The sequence below is a fragment of the Alligator mississippiensis genome, chromosome 8 (genome assembly GCF_030867095.1).
Source record: "Alligator mississippiensis isolate rAllMis1 chromosome 8, rAllMis1, whole genome shotgun sequence".
NCBI classification, from domain to species: Eukaryota; Metazoa; Chordata; order Crocodylia; family Alligatoridae; genus Alligator; species Alligator mississippiensis.
Window position 1 is genome coordinate 37,891,316 of NC_081831.1, and position 21,151 is coordinate 37,912,466.

The 21,151-nt window shown below is 52.7% G+C and overlaps 1 protein-coding gene across 2 annotated transcripts in view; it reads right to left on the reverse strand.

The window, feature by feature from the left end:
- Window positions 1-438: 438 nt before the first annotated feature.
- TSC22D3 (TSC22 domain family member 3) overlaps window positions 439-21,151 on the reverse strand; it is a 69,051-nt gene continuing 48,338 nt past the window's right edge. The window contains exons 1-3 of one of the 2 annotated variants that reach the window (XM_006268070.4): window positions 3,016-3,236; window positions 2,867-2,918; window positions 439-1,872 (exon numbers count right to left, since the gene is read on the reverse strand). In XM_006268070.4, the coding sequence (XP_006268132.2) occupies window positions 1,630-1,872; window positions 2,867-2,918; window positions 3,016-3,197 (477 nt within the window). In that variant the 5' untranslated portion in view covers window positions 3,198-3,236 and the 3' untranslated portion in view covers window positions 439-1,629. Of the gene's footprint in view, window positions 1,873-2,866; window positions 2,919-3,015; window positions 3,237-21,151 lie in introns of those variants that run through there. The other variant, XM_019481933.2, reaches the window with a different exon arrangement.

Sequence of the window (21,151 nt, forward strand, 5' to 3'; positions counted from 1 at the left end):
TCTCCTTGAGTGCTTTGCAGGAGCCTCAGTCCCTATGAGTATCAATCCCCCTCTTACTCAGGCCCTGACAGCTCTCCATTAACAGACTGAGGCAAAAGAGCTACTAAAGCTACAGGCCACTGCTAGCATTAGAATAAATTCAGATGCATTGGTCAAAAATGAAGAGATTGAAAAATCAGAAGTTCCCAGCCAGCAGATCCCAGAGGCTCTGAAATAGCCTCTTAATGGAGGGGTAAGGCAGCCACACTAGATTGATCAGCTTCTGAAAGGGCTGACAGGACAGCTACCAGCAGCAGCAGAGGACTGATACCCAAGTCCAGCAGGTTCCCACTACGGCTGTGAGCATGAGCTTATCTTCCAAACACCCTTTCCCCACTGCTTTTCCACAGGCTCTGCGCCTCCCCCCACTCTTCCCATAAGGATGCAATTGTCAGGCTATTTATAAAAAAGTAGAGTTTATTGCCATTTCTGTCTAGATTTACACAATCACGTAAACGCTCTGACTGTCCAACGTCACATGTGACGCCCCGTCCACTCCCAGTGTTGTGCTGAAGGGGGGAAGCTCACTGAGCCAATAACTTCGGCTGTCACACTGAGCCCCACGATGGGACACACCCGTCCCATCCTTCTGTCCTTATTACAAGTTTTTGATTGGCATTTGGTCTGTTTTTATTTAAAAAAACAAAATGTCTCCTCTGTCGGTGTCCAGCGGCTCTGTCAGCCTCTCTCTGTGCTGGTCAGCATGAAAGTATCCGTCACCACTTTTCCATGGGACAAACTACATATTAGAAAAGGTAAACCCACAACAAGGCAACACCATTCACCTTTTTTAAAAACAGCTTCTAAGCATCCTACTGCCAGTCCTGACTTCAAGGCCCACACATGCCCCAACTGTATAAAGTTGGGCACATATCCCACGATCAAACACAGGTTCAGCAGATGCTGCCATCACCATCTGTGTGTGGGCTTGTGGTACATATAGACATGGACAGAAGCAACCCCCAAAACTAACAAAGCTTTTCCTTGAAATCCCCAAACTGTTGTGTGTACAGGCCATGCATTATAGCACAATCGCCAACATGAGCGTGCTGGCTAGGTCAGTGTTTAGTTCTTGCCCCAGCACACTTCAGGGTGGCTGGCAGGACAGATTTGCATCTCTCTCTAAGCAATGACTGGCTTCTTCCAGCAGTCAGTCTCTGTCAAATGAACTGGGAGACCTGCTGATTGATGCAGCAAGAGTACTCAGCTGGCATGCAGCCAGGCCCCTCTCAGCTCTGCATTCCCATGAACATGCCAAGAGACCCCCTTGGGCCACCTTGTGCTGCCAGTGTTTGAAGACTCCCCTGGGTTTGCTTTAGCTCATGTTGAGCAGACAACCTGCAGCTGCGACTCCCAGACGTGGGCTTGTCTGCTCGGGCTGCACCCCAGTGCAATGCCTCACTCACAGAGCTCCTTCCTGCAGAAGACAGTCACGTATACAGCAATGCGGGCAGTGCCCTCGGAGCATCTCTCAGCACCAGCTATTGCTAGGTTGGGAAGTTCTCCACAGGAGACCAGGGAGGAAACAACTTGGGAGGAGATAAGTAGAAAAAGTTCCGTGGCTCTGCCCACCCCAAGGACAGAGCCACCTTACACCGTAGAGCCCCCAGCATGCTGGGCTGGGGCTGCCCCGGGGCTCTTCTCCTCTGGAGACAGCACCTCTGCAGGGAGCCGGGACTGGAATTTTTCCAGTTGCTCAGGGCTGGCGAGGGTTTTCAAGAGGTTGTTCTCTCGCTCCAGTTGCGAGTTTTTCTCCACCAGTTCTTTGATCTGCTCTTTGAGGATCTCCACCTCCTCCCGTACTGCATACATCAGGTGGTTCTTTACCAGATCCTGTGGGAGGAAAAAAAGACAAGCTGTGAGCAAGCTGCTGCATCCCATGCTAGCTACCATTTCCCCAGCCTGGCCTCTAGCAATGCCTTCCCCCTCCCTGTGGGATGGAGTGGGCTCTGGGATGCCACAAGCAAATAAATCTCTGGGTTAGTAATTCTCCAGAGAAGCCAGTTAGCAGCAGCAGGCACTGCAGTGAGTGAATGAATGCACCCTGCTTTGCTGGGGCAGAAGGCAGTCATTACAGTGCTCCACTGCAGAGGGGCAGCATCTGGCAGCAGGAAAAGAGTTAACAGTCTGGCACTCAGCAGGGGCTTCTTACAAGTGCAAGCCTTCAGCCAAAGCCAGCAAGCCCTGAAGGGAACTTGGCAAAAGTAGCCCAGCCAAGCCCTTCTACCACTTCCTTTCCCCCGGCAGGCACAAGCTCTGCTCCCAGTCAGGACTCTCAGGGGAGCCGGCACCCAGACCTAGGCCGAGCTGTGCTACTGGAGCTCTCCCGACATCCTGGATCAGGGCTAGGGGAGCCCTAAGGCTTGCTGGCACCAAGACACAGCAAGGGGATTACTACACTGCTATCCCCAAGACAGGTGAAGCCACAGCAGATCCACCTCCAGCTGGAGAAGCCATTTCGAGGTCCCTGGGAGAGCCTTGCTGATTCCAGACCCCTGCCTGCGGGACTGCTGCTACCTAAAGAACCTGGCTGATGCGAGTCCTGCAGCCTGCAGACCTGGCTCCAACCCAGGGAGCTCCATTAGCTCAACTCTGCTGCAGGCACGGCTGGCTCCTGCCCAGGGGACCAGGCTTATCTTAGGCTCTGCCCAGGCAATGAAGCGCATTGCTCTCAGCCCCCCGCACGCATGGCTGGCTCCTGCCCAGGGCAGGGGTCTTAGCCAAGCCGCGCCTGCAGCCCCTTGCGGGATTTCACCCTGCAAGGGCAGCACGGGCGAGCCGGGGTGCAGACAAAGGCCGCAGAGCACCACCCCGCTCCGACACTCACCATGGCCTGCTCGATCTTGTTGTCGATGGCCACGACACTGGCTCCGGACGCGCTGCAAGACACAAAGCGGCGGCGGGTTAGCACCGGGCTACGACCGCCCCAGCCCCGTCCCCGCCCCGCCCCGCCCCAACGGCGGCCCCCGCCGCTACCTGTTGTCTAGCTTCACCGAGACCACGTCGCCGCCCAGCAGCGAGGAGAAGAAGGAAATGGAGAAGTTGTGCAGCTGGTACACCGCCACCTCCATGGCCGACTGGTACATGTCGGTGCTCATGACGCGGACGGCAGACGGGCGGGGCGCGGCGCGGGGCTGAGGCCGGGCAGCAGTGACCATGGGCTACGCGCGGGCGGGACGCGACTGAGCGCGAGCCGGCGCCGCCGCGCTTATCTAGCGGCCGTGACGTCACATGGTGTCAGGCGCCCGAAGCAAATCAGGCTCGAGGGGGGCGGGGCTTGGCTGGGCCTTGAGCCAACCGCAGCGCAGTTCGGAAAGGGGCGGGAGGAACCGTTGCAACCCCCGCCCCCGCCCCCGCCCCCGCCCGGCGGGCTCCGCTCTGGCAGCTTGCGGCAGTGCAGAGGAAGGGCCGCGTCCGCCGGGCCTGGGCGCTCCCCAGCCGCACGTTCACACGCGCAGCGCGGGGCAGGCAGAGGCGCTGCCCGCTCCCACGCGCCGGAGGACGGCCCTGGTGCCTGCCCTGCCCTGCCCGTGCCGCCTGCGGCTCGCGGCTCCCGCCGCCCGGGGCCGCGCTCACGCCGGGCGGAGTTGCGGGCGCCGCCGGACGAGTTTGCGTTACATAAGGACGCGGCCAAAACATGTTTTGACTTTGAAGCGCGGCGCATGCTGCCCTGTCGCAAACTTTCTGGATTCCTTGCAACAAAATAATTGCTTTATTATTATTCTATTGTCAAAAAATGAGTGGAAATTAGGAGCTAGCATTTTCCAAGGGCTGCCTCCAGCCCGAAAGGGCTGAGAACCACCGGTGCCCTGTGCGTGCAGCGGAATACGTCCGTGCTGATGAACTGCAGCTTGACGCAGCCATGGCCTAGTCCAGTGGCTTTGTGGGCACAGAGAGATGCTGCCCTCTAGTGGGCTGCGCCCCTGCAGCACAATCGACTGGTGGCTGCTGCTACTCGCTGCCTGTCTTCAAGGTCCTGGGCCCGTACTGTGGAAGGACTATGGCTGCGTGCACATGCATGGCATTTATGCAGTCTGAAGGCGGGGGAGCTCTGCAGCTTGCAGCGTGCCATCAGGCCTGGGGGCTCTGTGCAGTAACACCCTAACTGAAGGTCTCGTTTGCCAGCAGTTTCTTTCCCAGAACACACTACATCACCTCAGTGTCCTTGTACTGCCTCAGCTAAGGCTGAAACTGTACTCGAGTCCTGCGAGACACAAAGCCAAGGGCCTGGTCCCTGCCCCTGCACTTTCCCTGTCTAATACCAGCTGAAAGGGCCACATGGTGGTGCTGACAGAGATTTTCTTGGTGGAGCCTCTCTGGCAAGCTGTGCCTGCTCCTCCCAGCCCAGCTATCCCTTTGTCTTCACCTGGGCAAGGGACTACTTTTGGCTTAGAGGTTCACATATTCCTTGCCCAGCCTTCATCTCTGCTCTCGAGCCAGCAACTTTGCTCAGGAAGATAACACACTCTAGGAGTGCAGCAGCCCCTTCTCCAGATAGGCTGGCTCTACTCCCTGCTCTCTGCTGTCATTTGCCCCTATGATGCTCCTTTCTTTCACCTGTTATTCTCTGGCTGCAGCTGCAGCAGCCATCCCTCTGAATATCCTGCCCCTCCCTTCTGTCACCCCTCCCCAGCCCCCATCACATGGCTCTGGGGGAGATAAAGGGCAGCAGGGTACCTGCCCTGGGGTGCTGACTGTTATCTCCCTCCTGCTAGGAGTGTTTGTGTTGGCCTCACTGAACAGCTCCCCCCTGGACAGGGGAGCTGTTTATCTGAAGTGCACAGCTAGTGAGCAGAGGCCACTGGGCCGGGCCCCAGGCTGGTGTTTTGATTCTAGAGTGTGTGCCATTTCTCAGGGAAAGAGGTGCACAGTGGCCCATGTCCTGGCTTCAGGGTCCTTTTTAGAGTGGGCTGAAAGGACTTTGGTGTGACTTGGTGTTGCCATATCCCAATTGCTGTGCAAGGCACCGCTTTATCCTCTCCAGTCCCTTTCTGTGCCAAATGGGGTGGGGGATATCTTCTGGTTTTGGTGATGCCTACAGACCGCTCCCATATTGCTGTCCCAGGGAAACCCTAAAATCCTTTCCTTTCTAATTTCTTGGCTTTAGCAGAGCCTAGACACTGGTCCTACACCACCGTACTCGAGTGCACTCAAGGTCTCTTCAACACTCGCCTAGCTTACCCAAGGCCCAGAGACAAGGACCCATGGCCCTGCCCCATGCTGGTGCCACCCCACTGTGGTGACACATAACAAACAGGTAAAAGTCAGTTCGCAGTGACTCCAGCATTCAGAGTACTTCAATCTGCTCACTTCAAGGCTGGTCTCTGTGGGACAGTCAGTCAGGCACCACCGTGAGATGAAGAGAAGCTCAGGACACCTTCTGGCCAGCTGAGACAGTGTAGGTGAGTCCAGGCTAGCACAGGCCCAGTCTGCCTCTAGCACCCATCATGCCTGAACAGGCTCTTGTAGGCAGCTGGCCAAGCTGCAAACCAGGTGGCCTGTGCCAGCCTAAGCCTTGCCAGAGATGTCCTGCCACTTGTAATTAGGACTCTGGTGTTTCCTGGCAAAGCTTCAGGGTATGGATGGTCTGCACTGCCAGCAGGAGGGCATAAACCTCAAAATACCCCTGTCTTTGCTGGGGATAACTGCCAACTTCTGTATGGACATGAGGGTAGCTCTCCCCTTCCCTAGCACAAAACTTGCTACACTTCAGCTGCACTGGACAACTAGCATCTGCAAGGTTTTCAGATCTAGACAAATACAACAATTGTAAAGGCAGCCAGAAAAGAGCACTACTACTCCTGGTATCTGGAAGCTGGGTTTGTGCAGCAGTGCTGGTGGAGCCAGGGTGCCCAGCATCTATCTGAAGTGCATTTCAGGTGAGGAAAGTCCAGCAAACAGTCTGATGAGCCAGCAGCCTCCTGGAGTTCTTTTTTTGCCAGGGGGTTAAGCACTGGCATGGGATGCAATAACCAAGCTAACAGCTTATATGCACACATCTCCTTCTGTCCAGGGGTCCCCCATGCACTTTCCACAGGGCTCAGCATTATAATCACTACTTTACAGATGGGCAAACTGAGGCACGGATTGGGGAAGCAACTTGCAAAGCACCTGCAGAGCTGGGAATGGGGTCCAAATCCCCAACATTATCTCCTAGAACATGACTAGAATTCAAACTTGCACTCTGCCTGGTATCAGGGGCCTGGGAAGACCAAAAGATGTCCCTTCCCATTACTTGTGGGTACCAGACCCTCATTATAAGATGTGTACAGGAAAAAAACACCTTTAGACTAACTAAAGTGTGTGTGCGTGCATGTGTATAACAGAGCACAGCATGCGCTCTTACTTGCAGGGGCCTCAGCAGCAGCAGCAAGGCAGTCTGTGGCTGCTCACAGCCCCAGTTAGGCGGGACTGCCTGATTGGGGAACAGGGCCCAGCTGTTGTATACAAGTGCTGGGCCCTGAACAGCAGGGCAGCAGTTTACTGCCAGCAGCTGGAGAGTTAACACTGTTTGAGCTGCTGCTCAGCATAACTCAGAGGTAAGGGAGGAGCTATGGTGGGGGCTAGAGGCTCCTGGTCCTGGGCATGACTGCAAACTGCACCCTTTCAGGGAAGGGTGGCCTGGTGGGATTGTTTGTGGCAAGACAGTTCCCCAGAAATGCCAAGCCAGTTACCTCCATGGTGAAAGGTTGGTGGGGTGCCTGATAACCTCAGCCCCCACATCCCTGGTGGATATTAAGAGCTAGACAGGGGAAGCCCAGGCTCACTGCAAATACTGAGGCGGGGCCCAGGCCTGGAGGAGGGACCTGTGGCAGTGCTCAGACTTGCAGTGAAGGCTCCAGGGGGATGAGGCTCTGAGCCTTAGAGATAGTAGGGGAGCTCCCAGGGAAAGGGATAAGGGTTATGAATTAGTGCTGGGGGATGGGACTTGGAGCCCTAGTCCTGTAGCGTGGGGCTTGGAGCCTGATGTGAAGGGCCTGGGGCCCAAAGAAGAGCTTGAAGCCCGTACTGAGAGGCTTGGAGCTCGGGGATGGGGCTTGAAGCCCAGTATGTATTAGGAGTTGATAAAGTTAGGTGTTAGGCCATGAAAAGTCTGTGAGGCATGGGACACAATAAGGGAGGTTGGAGACATGTACAGGCCCTTGTCACCAGGGCAGATAAATCGGCAGCCTCCTGCCTGAGTAACATCTTTGTAATTGTTAACATCAAGGTGTGGCAGGAGGTGGGTGTTTAGCCTGAAGACAAGTGGGCGGGCCTACATTTGAGATCGGCCCCAGGACACCCGACTTGTTACAGTGTACGTATGTGTACATGTACGTATGTGTATATTATATGATGTTACACCATCTGATGAAATGAGCTTTAGCTCACAAAAGCTTGTACTACCTACATACATATATATACGTGTGTGTGTATGTATGCATGCATACACATATTTCTACTTTGGTTAGTCTATAAGGTGCAAATCTACCCTGCCTTCCACTTGACTTCAGACTAATATGGGCATTTACCTTTCTCTACTCACTCCTATTTAAACTACTTTAGATATATTTTTGTTTCTTATGCTCATCAAAACCTTAGGAGCAACTTTAGGCAGACAAGGTTCCTTGGGTGAATTTGATATCTTTTATTAGACCAACCTAAATGGTTGGAGAATAGTTATTAAGCAAGCTTTCGGGTTCAAAAACCCTTCGTCAGGCTAAGGAAGCTGCAGCAGTTGGTGTGCTTTTACACACAACTACCAGGCAAGGTGCCCAAAACGTCTTTTAACTTGCCACAGGTAAAGCAGGGGGATGAAGGCATTGTCAGTGACTTCTTGCAGTGGCAGGACAGTAGACAAAAAGCACCAAGAGCTTTCTGACAATGTGCACACCACGGTACTGACTGCACAATATAGACCTGATAAGGAACTTCATCTGGCACAGTGTCTGTGAGTGCATCCATAAATACTTCAAGTAATGATGACTCAAGTGCTACCCACATGCAAACAAAAGCTGATGCACTCAAAGAGGAAACACAGAGTGATCCACCCTCACAACAGCTTGAGAGAACGATTCTGGAGGTCGCACAGGAAAAGTTCAGACGCTTCCAAGCACGACATCTTACTGGGAAAGAGGAAATTACTGCACAGGATGAGGTTCTGTGGAGAGGTCAGTTCTGCCTGTAGCAATGGTAATCATAATCTGAACAAAGCCCAAGGTGCGCAAGGTGAATGCAGCCGCTGAAGATGGGGCACACAAATGAGAAACCTGTAATCAGTGCAGGAAGCTAAAGGCAAAAAAATCCTATTGAAACTTGAGATCCCGGACTGCCCTTGCTATGAGGCAAACATAGATCTCTGTGAATTAAACAGGAGCACCTGCCTCTTTCTTAAAATAGAGTTATCACACAAGGCAGCAATGAAATAATGCCTGGTGAACTGCAGCATGTCACTGTGAGATTCTAGATGGGTTAATAGCAGATAGGTCTTAATTCCCAGGCTGCTTGTTTTTGTGTGTCCTTTTTGCAATCTTGGTTCAAGCCTGCTATGACAAGTTCTTACAACTCACATGAAAACGGTTAGCACACAGTCACTGCAAATGGTAAAAAAATGAATAGACTTTGCAATCTCGAGAGAGTCGTATGGAGCATTGTTAGGATATTGCTACACAGTCCAAGAGCCTGAACAGCACCAGTAGTTGTTCTGAGATTAAAGAGCAGAAAGGCCCCAAATCCTAATGTCCGCATCAAACAAGGGGGACAGAAGGAACGCTATGGCACACATCTTCCCAGGACATCCAGAATAACTAAAGGAGAATGCTGCACATACATGGTGACCAGCAGCCTCCCCAGGGACCAGCTAGACTATGAGCACTAGGGTCCCAGAGAGTATAAGGCTTGAAGTGTCCTAACACGCCTCTAGTCTGGCCATAGAACATGCCATTGGCACCTAAGGCTGCCCGCAGGAGGATCAGTCATCTAAGCAAACCCAGCAGGGATTGGCGTTCTGCTCCTGGAGGCCATCCAGGGTGTGGATATAGAGTTCCTGTGCTGGCAGAGCTGACCCAGTGACAAATATAAGGAGCAGCAAACAGGCTGTCCACAGCAGACCACAAAGGTGCCAATGGGAGCAGACCTTCCTTAGCTGCAGAGATAGGAGTCACTGCCTGACAAATCACCCTGTAATGTATCAGGGTTCAGTTTGTCTCCCTGGCCTTGTCCGAGGGCTGTATCATAGAATCATAGAAGTAGGGTCGGAAGGGACCTTGTAGATCTTCTAGTCCGACCCCCTGCCTGGGCAGGAGGAAAACTGGGCTCAAATGACCCAAGCCAGGTAGGCATCGAGCCACTTCTTAAAGACCCCCAGGGTAGGAGCCAGCACCACTTCCCTTGGAAGTTGGTTCCAGATCCTAGCCGCCCTGACTGAAGTAGTTCTTACGGATGTCTAATCTAAACCTACTTTCCAACAACTTGTGGCCGTTATTCCTTGTTATCCCGGGGGTAACTAGGGGAAACAAGGTCTCCCCTAAACCCTTCTGGTCCCCCCTAGTGAGTTTATTGACAGCCACAAGGTCCCCCCTCAGCCTTCTCTTGTGAAGGCTGAACAGGTTCAGGTCCCGTAGCCTCTCATTGTAGGGTCTGCCCTGCTGTCCCCGGGTCATACGAGTGGCCCTCCTCTGGACCCTCTCAATGTTGTCCACATCCCTCTTGAAGTGGGATGCCCAGAACTGGACACAGTACTCCAGCTGTGGCCTGACCAGTGTCGCATAGAGGGGGAGGATCACCTCCTTGGCCCTGCTTGAGATGCATCTGTGGATGCGTGATAGGGTTCGGTTAGCCCTGCCGACGGTGACCTCGCATTGTTGGCCCATGTTCATCTTGGGATCAGTAATGACTCCAAGATCCCTTTCTGCCTCCGTGCTCTCAAGAAGGGAGTTTCCCATCTTATAAGTGTGCTGCCGGTTACTGCTGCCCAAGTGCAGCACTCTGCGCCTGTCCGTATTGAAACACATCCTGTTTTTGTTAGCCCACCCTTGCAACCTATCCAGGTCTTTCTGCAGTCTCTCCCTCCCTACTAGCATGCCCACCTCACCCCAAATTTTGGTATCATCAGCAAATTTGAACAGGTTGCTTTTCACCCCATCGTCCAAATCGCTGATAAAGAAATTGAACAGCGCGGGCCCAAGGACCGAGCCCTGGGGGACTCCGCTGCCCACTTCCCCCCAGGTCGAATATGACCCGTCCACCAGCACCGAGTACGAACCTTCAGCCAATTAGCATTCTTTCTGACCGTGTAGGCATCGATGCCACAGTCACCTAGTTTTTTAATGAGGATGGGGTGGGAGACAGTGTCAAAGGCCTTGCTGAAGTCCAGAAAGACTACATCCACAGCGACACCTGCATCCAATGCTTTTGTGACCTGATCATAAAAAGCATCTTGGTTCCTGGCTCTGTTAGCTTGTGGCTCTTGGTTTCAGGTTAGTATTTGCACTATTTGCACTTGACTTTAAGAGGGAGATGCAGTGGCAGCTTCCAGACCTGGACTCTGCCCTGACATATGAGAAGGCACTAACCTTTGGAACCCTGGTCCCTGGCAGGTCTGTTTCCATCCCAATGCTCTGCATGCCAGGTCTTTACCACTTTCCCTCTATGGCCTTAGTCTGGCACTGACCGTGATAGGGGCCACAGCAGCAGCTGACTGTTGGGCAGGAGCTTGCACTGGGCTTTATAGGGCTAACCACACATTCCTGCTCGAAGCATTCCTGCTAGATGCTTTCTTAGCACAACAGCTGGGCAGATGTTTGTCAAGTGAGGGGGGGGCACTGATCATATGATGGAAGAATTGCAACTCCCTGCCTCGCTGCCCTGTGCCCATTGGATTGGCTGGGGAGGGAGAGAGGGTGGAGGGGGGGCCTGCCTCTCCGCTGATACCTATGGGGAACCAACATGCTAAAAGAGTGGGACAAGAAGGGCAAAATGGCGACTAATTCCTCAGGCTGGGTTTAAAACCCTCTGTAGTGAGGAAACAGTTCCTTACCCTGAAGTTTTCCCTCAGCCCTGTAACCTGGCTTGGCCTAGATGAGGGCCTATTCCAAATGTTACTAAGGGTTTACATTCCAGTACCTACATGTCAGTGAGCAGCAACCATGGCAAAATAGTCAAAGTCTGGCTATCCACTGCTGGAACCTCAGGGAAGCATGTGAACATGCTGAGGCCCATTGCTAGAAGGAGCCCTGCAGTGGGGGACCCAGGAGCACTGCGGCCTGCCAGTGAGAGGCTGAGCCCCTGTCTAGCCCCAACCCCTCCTGGCTGGGCTGGGAGTGTGAGCCAAGTGTAGCCTCCCATTTGTAGAAACCTGGAGTTTTGCCCATTGAATGCTGAGGCTGGGATGTCAACTCATTGCCATGGAAACCCCTCTCCCATGACAAGCCCAGGACTGTGACTTTCATAGATTCATAGATGTTAGGGCCGGAAGGGACCTCAATAGATCGAGTATCAATAGATCATCCTGCATAGGCAGGAAAGAGTGCTGGGTTCAGATGACTCCAGCCAGATGCCTATCTAACCTCCTCTTGAAGACCCCCCAGGGTAGGGGAGAGCACCACCTCCCTTGGGAGCCCGTTCCAGACCTTGGCCACTCTAACTGTGAAGAAGTTCTTCCTAATATCCAGTCTAAATCTGCTCTCTGCTAGCTTATGGCCATTATTTCTTGTGACCCCCAGGGGCGCCTTGGTGAGCAGGGCCTCACCAATTCCCTTCTGCGCCCCCATGATGAATTTATAGGCAGCCACAAGGTCGCCTCTCAACCTTCTCTTGCGGAGGCTGAAGAGGTCCAGGTGCCCTAGTCTCTCCTCGTAGGGCTTGGCCTGCAAGCCCTTAACCACACAAGTGGCCCTTCTCTGGACCCTCTCCAGGTTATCCACATCCCTCTTGAAGTGTGGTGCCCAGAACTGGACGCAGTACTCCAACTGTGGTCGGACCAGTGCCCGATAGAGGGGAAGTATCACTTCCTTGGTTCTGTTTGTCATGCATCTGCTGATGGATGAGCAGGTCATTTCCTAGGCAGTAGGTGTGCTGGACATTTTTCCCCCCTAGGTGCAGCACTTTGCATTTCTCCTTGTTAAATTGCATTCTATTGTTTTCTGCCCATTTGTCCAACCTGTCCAGGTCTGCCTGTAGTTGTTCCCTGACCTCTGGTGTGTCCACTTCTCTCCAGTTTTGTATCATCTGCAAACTTGGACAGAGTGCACTTCACTCCGTCGTCCAAGTCACTGATGAAGACATTGAAGAGTATCGGTCCAAGGACTGAGCCCTGCGGGACCCCACTGCCCACACCCTTCCAGGTCGATACTAACCCATCCACCACCACTCTCTGGGTATGACCCTCTAGCCAATTTGCTACCCACCGGACTGTGTAATCATCCAAGTCACAGCCTCTTAATTTGTTCACCAGTATGGGGTGGGATACCATATCGAAGGCCTTCCTGAAGTCCAAGTAAATGATGTCTACCCCTACTCCTGTGTCCAGGTGTTTTGTAACCTGGTCATAAAAAAAGACTAGATTAGTCAGGCATGATCTACCTGCTACAAACCCGTGCTGGTTTCCCCTCAGCATAATTTTTCCTGCTGGGCTCTCACATATATGAGCCTTAATAATCTTTTCAAAGACTTTACCAAGGATGGAGGTGAGACTGACTGGCCTGTAGTTGCTTGGATCCTCCTTCCTCCCCTTCTTGAAAATGGGGACCACATTGGCCCTTTTCCAGTCCTCCAGGACCTGGCCCGTGTGCCACGAGTGCTCAAATATTCTTGCCAGTGACTGTGCAATGACATCAGCCAGTGCCTTCAGTACCCTTGGATGGAGCTCATCCTGGCCTGCCGACTTAAGCACATCCAGTCCTTCCAAGTGATACTGCAACATCTCAGGGTCAACGCTTGGTAGTCTGGCGCCCTGCTGTTGTCTCTCTACGATCCCATTGTGAGACTTGTCTTGCCCCTCGTTTAGGAACACTGAGGCAAAGAACTCATTGAGAAGCTCACCAGAGAACTTTACTGCTCACTCTGGTAAACGGGGAAGTTCTGCTCATGTCTCCTTGGGTGCTTCTACTCCAATGTTATATACAAAACCCTGTATAGGGAATCTGGATTATTTTCTCTATTTCTAAGGAGCAAAATGTACCTACAGCTGCCTCTGGGAAGGTGGTAAAATAGGTGCTTTAGGCCTCCAGCAGGTCTGAGGGGGTCAGTAAACTGAACAGCCCCACTTGCTGCTCGGCATACTTAAAGAGAAAGCAACCTAAACTACCGTGGGTAGGGGGAGTTAGGAGCTCTGGTGAGCTCTGCATCCAGGGAACCTGAGACAAAGGCAGAGGGAGACTGCAGGATTTGTGTCCTCTCCAGTCAGGTGAGGCAAACAGAGGCAAACAGAGCCTCGTTCACTGGTTCCAGAACATTTCTGCTTCTAATTTTAGCAACCGTAGAGAATCTCACTTTCAAGTTGTGTAGGGAGGGATGGTGTGGTTGCAGGCAGGAATATTTCATTCTAGGGAGCCTGGTAAGAGCAGGAGGGTGGTGGACCATCTTTTTTTCTTTCTTTGCCACAGTAAATTCTCCTGCAAGTTTATCACTGTTGGAGGGGTCTTTTGTAAGAATATAAGTTTGCCAATGCAGGCCCCTATCCTGCCCTACAGGGAATTTTGCCAGAGGTGTTAATGAGAGCAGGATCCCTGTCACTTCTGGGATAGCGATAACCTGGGGCTTTGCTGGATAAGTGGTTTGGCAGTGGCTGGAAGGGATGACCTGTCCAGGAGTGATGCCAAAGTGGCACTAAAGCTGGCCTTCAGTCTTTGCTCTCTGTTACTTCCCCCAGTGCTGGCTAGCAGCACTGAGAAGCATTGGATCTTGGGGTACTGTTGGGAAGTGTGACTAGATTCTTCCCATCTCCAGTGCTTCTGATTGGAGGGAGATACCCAACCCCTGGATTCAGAAATCCTGGAGAAACAGATTTTTTCTGTGCTGGCAAGATAACCCAGCATGGAGCAACACGTCCAAGAAGCAAAAGCTCCGAGGGGAAGCTACGATAGACGGGGATAGGCTGGGGCCCAGAACCGCAGCTGGGAGCTCTGAGCAGTGTGCTGGGGAAGCCAAGCTGCCCACCCACCTCTTGGCTGCAGCCAGCATCAGTAGCGAGGGACAAAAACACCATTATTTATAAATTGCTGATCCTATCACCCCATATGTGGAATCACCAGGGATCTGCTGGCCACAAGATGACAAGGGCAGGGTCCAGTAGGACCCAAAGATACCTCAGGTCCTTCACTATGGCCCTGTACAGAGCAGAGTCCCCAAGCTGGCTCGGGATACAGATCTGGCTTCACCAATGGCTATATGTCTCCAAAAGAAACAGAACTGGAACCCAGCTCCAAGGCCCCCACAGCTTTGCTGAGGTACTCATCTATGTCAGGCCCTTTCTTTATCAACAATACAGTCCAGAAGCAGCATTTTGCTCTCAAGACAAGCTCAGAGCCAGGGATCTCAGCCAGGAGGCTGGGAGAAACAAGTCTTGCTGGTACTGTCCTAACCGGGGACTGCAAAGAGGCATGTCTGGTTCCCTCCTTTGCCACACACTCCTTTTACTCCAGTCTCTGGGGGCCTCAGTTCCCCAAATGGGAAGGTCACCCCTCTCAGTGGATAGGTAGGCGAGTGTGCAACTCCTACCACAACCATAATGAGGCAGAGAAGGGTGAGTAATTAGAGATGGAGAGCAAACAACCTGCCTTGGCTGTATTGGGTGAATTCAGGCAAAGGCCAAGAACATGCTCAGATTATTTAGAGCCCAGCAGTGAGACAAGTCTGGCTTTCCCAGTTGTGTCTCTGCCTCTCTGGGACGGTGCTGCTCCTCAGAGTTTGGACATGAGTGCTTCTGAGTTTATGAAGCTCATAGGACGGTGGGGGAGGGAGGAGGAGAGGCTCCAGTGAAACACAAGAATTCTGGCTAAGTGTGAGGACACCTAAATGCAGCCGAGACAGAGCCATCACAGCTCTCAAGACTTCAAATAGCTGGGTGCCCCTGGCACCTGTAAGCACAGCACTGCTGGCAGCAGTCTCTGGGGCAGCACCTTGGATCCACCCACTGCAGCCTCCAGCACAACAGAAGCCACCTTTACTGGAAAAGGCCCTTTGGAATGGGGGGGGCTGGTCTAGCCCCACAGGACAGGTGGATACACCTGGCACAACAGCACAGCATACACCCCCTCCCTCTGATCAAAACCAGCAACTTTGCCCAGCCGGCTGACCCAGCACCTGCTGCCGCAAAACAAGGTGAAATCCCTTTAGCTCCCATAATGCACCTGGCTAGCTGTCCTGTGATGTGGGCTCCTTCCTAACTAGTCCCACAAGCCCACCAGAGATCCTGAAGCATGAAAGTTGATTTCCCTTATACTAAGGGAAGCCTTATTAGAGAAGCCTTCCCATGAATCCCACCCCACACCCACCTGGATCACTGTACCCCAGGTGTATGTTCACAGAGGTCTGCCCCATATTTTGCTCCCCCTCCCCTCCAGTATGTATAATCCAGCTGGGCACCGTGCGTGTATCACCCTGCCCTACACTAGCGGTTCCACCCCTCACTTGGCCCCCACACACACCTTCTCCTGGCTGGCATCTCCCTTCCCCAGTCCGATCCTCTCCAGAGCAGCGCTCCTTGGGTGGACTCTTCTCACACAGACCCCGGGCAGTCCTTCAAGGTACCCAGCGCAGAGGTCCCCTGTGTCCCACTGACTGGCTGTCTGGCAGCCAGGCCCAGCAGCAAGGTGGGAGGGGACAGAAATTGCCCGCGTGTTTGGGATAAACAATTGTGAGCTAATTAACTTACCCAATGGTTTGGCCGGCTAATAAGGCCCTGACTGTGTTGAGCCCTGGTTATGAAAGGCAGGGCGAGGGAGACTGCTAACCCCTGGCAGCATTATTGCCAGCACAGACCTGGCTGTGAGGCAGGCCCAAGCACTCTCTGCCTATTCTGGGTCACACTCCCTCCCCCATCCCCAGCTGCACACCAACCAACCAGAAACTAAAAGGCAGCAGGAAGGAGCCTGACCCAGCTCCAAGGCCCCTGCGCCTCTAATAGGATTTTCCTGGGTGCCTTTTTCATTCCTGCATGCTTGCTGCAGCTGAACAGGCATTAAGAGATCGCATGACTAAGCCAGGGCACAACTTTCAACGGAGTGCTCTGGGCCAGGACTGTGGGGCATCAGCAGAGCTGTGAGGGGAAGGCCAGGGCTGGGATGGCAGAGGTTAGTGGGTCGGGACTGTGAGGCATCAGTACAGATCAGCTGAATCGCGTGCTGCTTCTGCCAAGGCTATGCCTGACTCTGGCACCAGGTATTGGAATTTCACAGGGAATAAAGAGTCTGTGTTGAGAGAAGGAAGAAAAAACAAGCATGAAAACAGCCAATGAAGCTGCTGTGTGCTTTGGGAAAGCACCATGTGGGCAGTATCTCTGAGGGGCGTCTGCTCAGAAGCCAGCAATATATATTTCAGAGGCAGGAGGAACCTCAAGGAGACCCCAGAAGGCGTGTGCCCACTGTCATGCCAGCTTGGGGTGTGCTTTCCCTGGCCAGGGGCTGTGTGGCTTGGCATCTCCATAAGAGCTCTTTAGCTTTTCAGCTTGTTCCTTCCTTCTTGTTGACTTCCTGAACCCAGCTCAGCCAAGCTCTCTGGAGACCATCCTTGAGGGGCAATATCTTAGATGGGCATTTCCCTCCCTTCTGCCCTACATGCAGTGGGCTGTTATCACCACAGCCAATGGGGTCACTTCTGCTTTCTTGCACTCATGAGCTATTCAGGGCAGCTTGGCTGGCACCTGACTGGACTTACAAACCCATGGAGCCTCTGGGGAATTCCTGCCCCGCCTCGAGTTTTAGGAAAGCTCCTGATGATTTCAGCACGGCTGAGATTTCACTCTCAGAGATTTTAAGGCTGGTTGGGATTGCCCTCATCATCCAGCCTGACTACCTGCATCTCCCATGCTGGGGAACAACCCCATGGACTCCTGAATCTAATCCAGTTGCACATGCCTGGGCGGGAGAAATGATTTAGAGCAGGGGTGGTTAACCTGTGGCACATGTGCCACAAGTGGCACAGGAAGACTTTGTGCGTGGCATGTGGCAGATCAGGGAGGGGACAGGCAACACAGGAGCAGATAAGACAGGGAGCAGGAAACAGCAGCAATTCAGGCAGGGGAAGAGGATGGGAGTAGCACTTGGGTAGGGTGTGGGGCTGATCTGTGGCATACCTGCCAAAAAGAGTGGCTCCCACTGCTCTAATGAGACATGTCTGGCCCTCCAAGTAAGATACTCCAAGTAAGCCAGAGACTAAAGATCATCTGGCCAAAAAACGAACTTTGCCTCAGTTTTCAGTAAGGATCATTAGGCTGGACCCAGAGTAATGTGGAATGAAAAATGGCAAAGAGGGACATGGAAATTAACACCATGACGGGAAGCAAATCTCAGAGAGCTCAATGTACACATGCTGATGGCTGGAGGGAGAGAACAAGATGATCTCTGCCAGGGAACTGGTGCATGAAAGCACAGGTCTCACAGCAGGTGTTTAAAAAAAATCCATCAATGGCATCAAATGACTAGAAAAGAGCAAATGTGGCACCTGTATTTAAGAAAGGAGAAACAGTGATCTGGGCCACTGCAAGGCTTAGTTTGACTCCAACAGTTGCAATAACCTTGGACGCATACATACATATGTAAGGATGTGTAAAAACTTAAGACTAACTTTGAAGGACAAAATAATTAACAGCTTGGAGTTTGTAGAAAATAGGATAAAATGTAAGTAAAAAGAGTTTCACAAAGGCAGACCATGTCCCACTCACCCAATATCTTTTGATGGTGTAGGGAAGATGACAGATCCTGTCTATGTGGACTACAGTGAAGCATTTGATCCAGTGCTCTGTGGAAAACTGTTAGTTAAACTGAAGAGGCTGCAAATTAATATAATAATTGCAAGATGGAAGTAGACTTGCAGTGGGATGAAGGGTCACTTTGAAGGGGAAGAATCAGGTTGGAGGGAATGTAGGATTGGAGCGCCTCAAGGATCAGCCTCAGCTCCTCTCCTTCTTGCTATTTTTATTAAGGACTTTGGCACATAAAGTAGGATGGCAAGAATGTAGTGTGTTGATGACCCAAAGTTGGGAAGCACTGTCCATGCAGAGGAGGACTGGAATATCATATAGGAAGAACTAGATGGTCTTAGGAACCACAATAATAGAAATAAGATGAAATTCAACAGTAACAAATGCAAAATCTGTCACTTAAAGACTAATAACAAGAACCTTAGCTGGAAACTCATCAACCAGAGATAACAGAGGAGAAAGACCTGGATGAACTAGTTGATCACAGGTTGATCACTAGTTGCCTATAAGCCAATGTGATGTGGCTATGAAAATGTGCTATTAGGATGTATAAGGTGAGGCATTCCCTGTAAAGAATTCATACCTTGGTTCAAGGTGCTGGTGAAAGCACATTTGGGATACTGCACCCCCTACGTTTACAAAGGACGAAGTCAAACCAGAGCCGGTACAGAGACAGGCCAGTGAGATGCCCAAGGGAATGAAGAGCCTGTCTTACTAGATGAGACAAAATAACCTGGTTTGTTTAGCTTGGCACAATGAAGGCTGAGAGGGGATCTGATTGCTGCCCACATTGGGCAGAAACCCCAGGCAGGGAGAAGAGCTATCTAAGCTAAAGAACAATATGGGCATAAGAATAACTGGGTAGAAACTGGCCGGAGATCCATTTAGAAGACGGTTTCTAAGCTTCAGAGCAGGACAGTCCTATCGGGAGGAATGGACGTAAACTACCTCACTCATGTAGACATGAGGTTGGCTCTGTTTACAAAAAGCTTTTATGCCATGTTTGTCTGCAGTAGCACAGCAGTTGGACTCAACAACCCAGGAGGTCCCTTATAGGTCTGTGATCCCAAGTGATGGAGACTCCACGCAGCACTGGGTGACCTGTCCCACTGGTTGGTTATTACCTCCCTGAGTCAGATTCTGTGCTGTATCCTGAAATCAGCCCGTGCCTTTCTCCCTCACCACCACCGGGCCTGCCATGGGAGGGAACATGCTCTGAGGGAGCAGGGGTGACAATTCCCACCTTGGTAGAGCTGAGTGCTCACCCTAACAGCTCACCTGACTGGGGAGGGCTCAGACAGTCTGGTGGCAGCTACTCTGCACTGGGCATATTGCTGCTGGAGAAGGGCCTGGGGTGTGGTGGGGAGATCCTGGAAATGAGCTAAAGAGCTCAGTCTCCCATGGGATAGACTAGGGGGATGCCCCTTGGGAGGGAATAAGACCACTGATCTATGGAGAGGCCCAAGCAGTGATGCCAGGGCCAGGAGATCCCCTGAGCACTACTCACCGGTCTCTCCTCTTGAAGAGGCTGGGGGAGTACGGGGGCTGGAATGCCATGCTGGGTAGTGGGCAATGCCCCTCGCTGCCCTCTCTCTTCTTTCTGCCACCCCACGTCAGAGTTATGTGCACTGGGAGGGCTGGATTGAGCAGCACCCGATCTGCCTAGGGAGCTGTCCCTCTGGGCTCCCGCACTGCCAAACAGAGCACAGGAGATGGATCATCCTGCCCTGCGGCAATGGGTCTGCTCGGCAAGGCTGCTGGCAGGAGCGGGTGTGCACTGAAGGCTGGAGAGGTGGCAGAGGGGGCGCGGAGCGTGGGGGCCGTGCTGCTCTGAGACACAAGCATGCAGCAGTTTGTTTTGGGTAAACACTTGGACACATGATCTCATTCAGGATGAATCGCTCCTTTCAGCCACCACCGGTTCTCGCGGGGCCAGCAGAACAGTGTGCCACTCGAAGCATCCTGGGTGCCAAGTGGGGAGAGGGGGGAGCTGGTGCTTGCCTCTGCCAGGGAGATAAAAGACACTCTTTGTGTGCTTGCTCACAGGGAGGGGGAAGGGAGAGATCTCTTTCCAGGGGTGCTGCCTTCCATTGCCACAGGGATGCAGGGGAAGAGCTGGGGTCTCTTGCCCTTCGACAGGTGGAGAGAGCTCCCTTTAGCACCTGTGAAGGCAGAGGGCAGCCATGAGGGTAGCCAGTGTGCTCTAGGGCAAATGTCCTGGGCTGGGGCTCAGCCCACTTGGGCTCTAATTCTGGCTCTGCTGCTGACTCAGCAGATGATAACCAGTCACAGCCCAGTTCCCTGGTTCAGTTTCCTGTCTGTAAAGCACGGAGGTGACCCGCCTTTGTCAATTGCCTTGAGTGAGCCAAAAGACAACCCCAAGTGCAAAACTGTGTGAGCTTCTCTTTGCCCGTCATACAGCCCTTCGCTGCATGAGCCTGGGGCAGGAGGTAGCACTGCTCAGTCTTCCCTGTGCTAGAGCAGCAGGTGCTGGCTTGGGTTCTGTTCCTGCCTCTGCCATGGCTCTGCTAACCAACTCTCAGCAAGTCCCCTTCCTGCTCTGTGCCTCAGTTTCCCCTCCTGTTCTGTGTCCACTTAGCTTGGGAGCTCCTCTGGGCAGGGATTGCATCTGTACCAGTGCATCAGAGGCCCACTTGGCAATGACAGACATCCAGTGCTTCTATCATGCAATGTGCGCGCTAGTTCACCCCTTAGGGCTCTGTGCCACACTCATTGTCCCCTGCCAGTTACACACCTCATGGCAGGAAACAAGCACAGTAGGGCAGGCTCCAGTGACTCTGTGGCCCATTATAACAGGCCCTCATGCTGCTTGGAATGGCATTGGCATATAATACCCTGAAGAACATAAGCTTAGTGTTCTAATGTGACAGAGGGACTCTGATGGTCTGCCTGTCACCAGGACCCTGAGAAGAGCCTAAGTCAATGTTGACATGTGCTGGAGCATTTCATTCCCCTGAGCCCATTCCTCCAAGGTCTATTTTGTACCAAGGCACAATGTCATGCAGACCTTTGAGTCCTGCACCATGTCATGCAGCACCTCTTCCAGCACAATCCCCAGTCATGCACCACTCCAGTGGCCCATGCCAACAACATACCATGCTTAGTCACAACTAGATGTCTTCTGCACTGTCACTGAAGAAGCTACGTGTATGCAGCAGCCCATTACATGGGCATGGTCTGGCCACTGTAGTG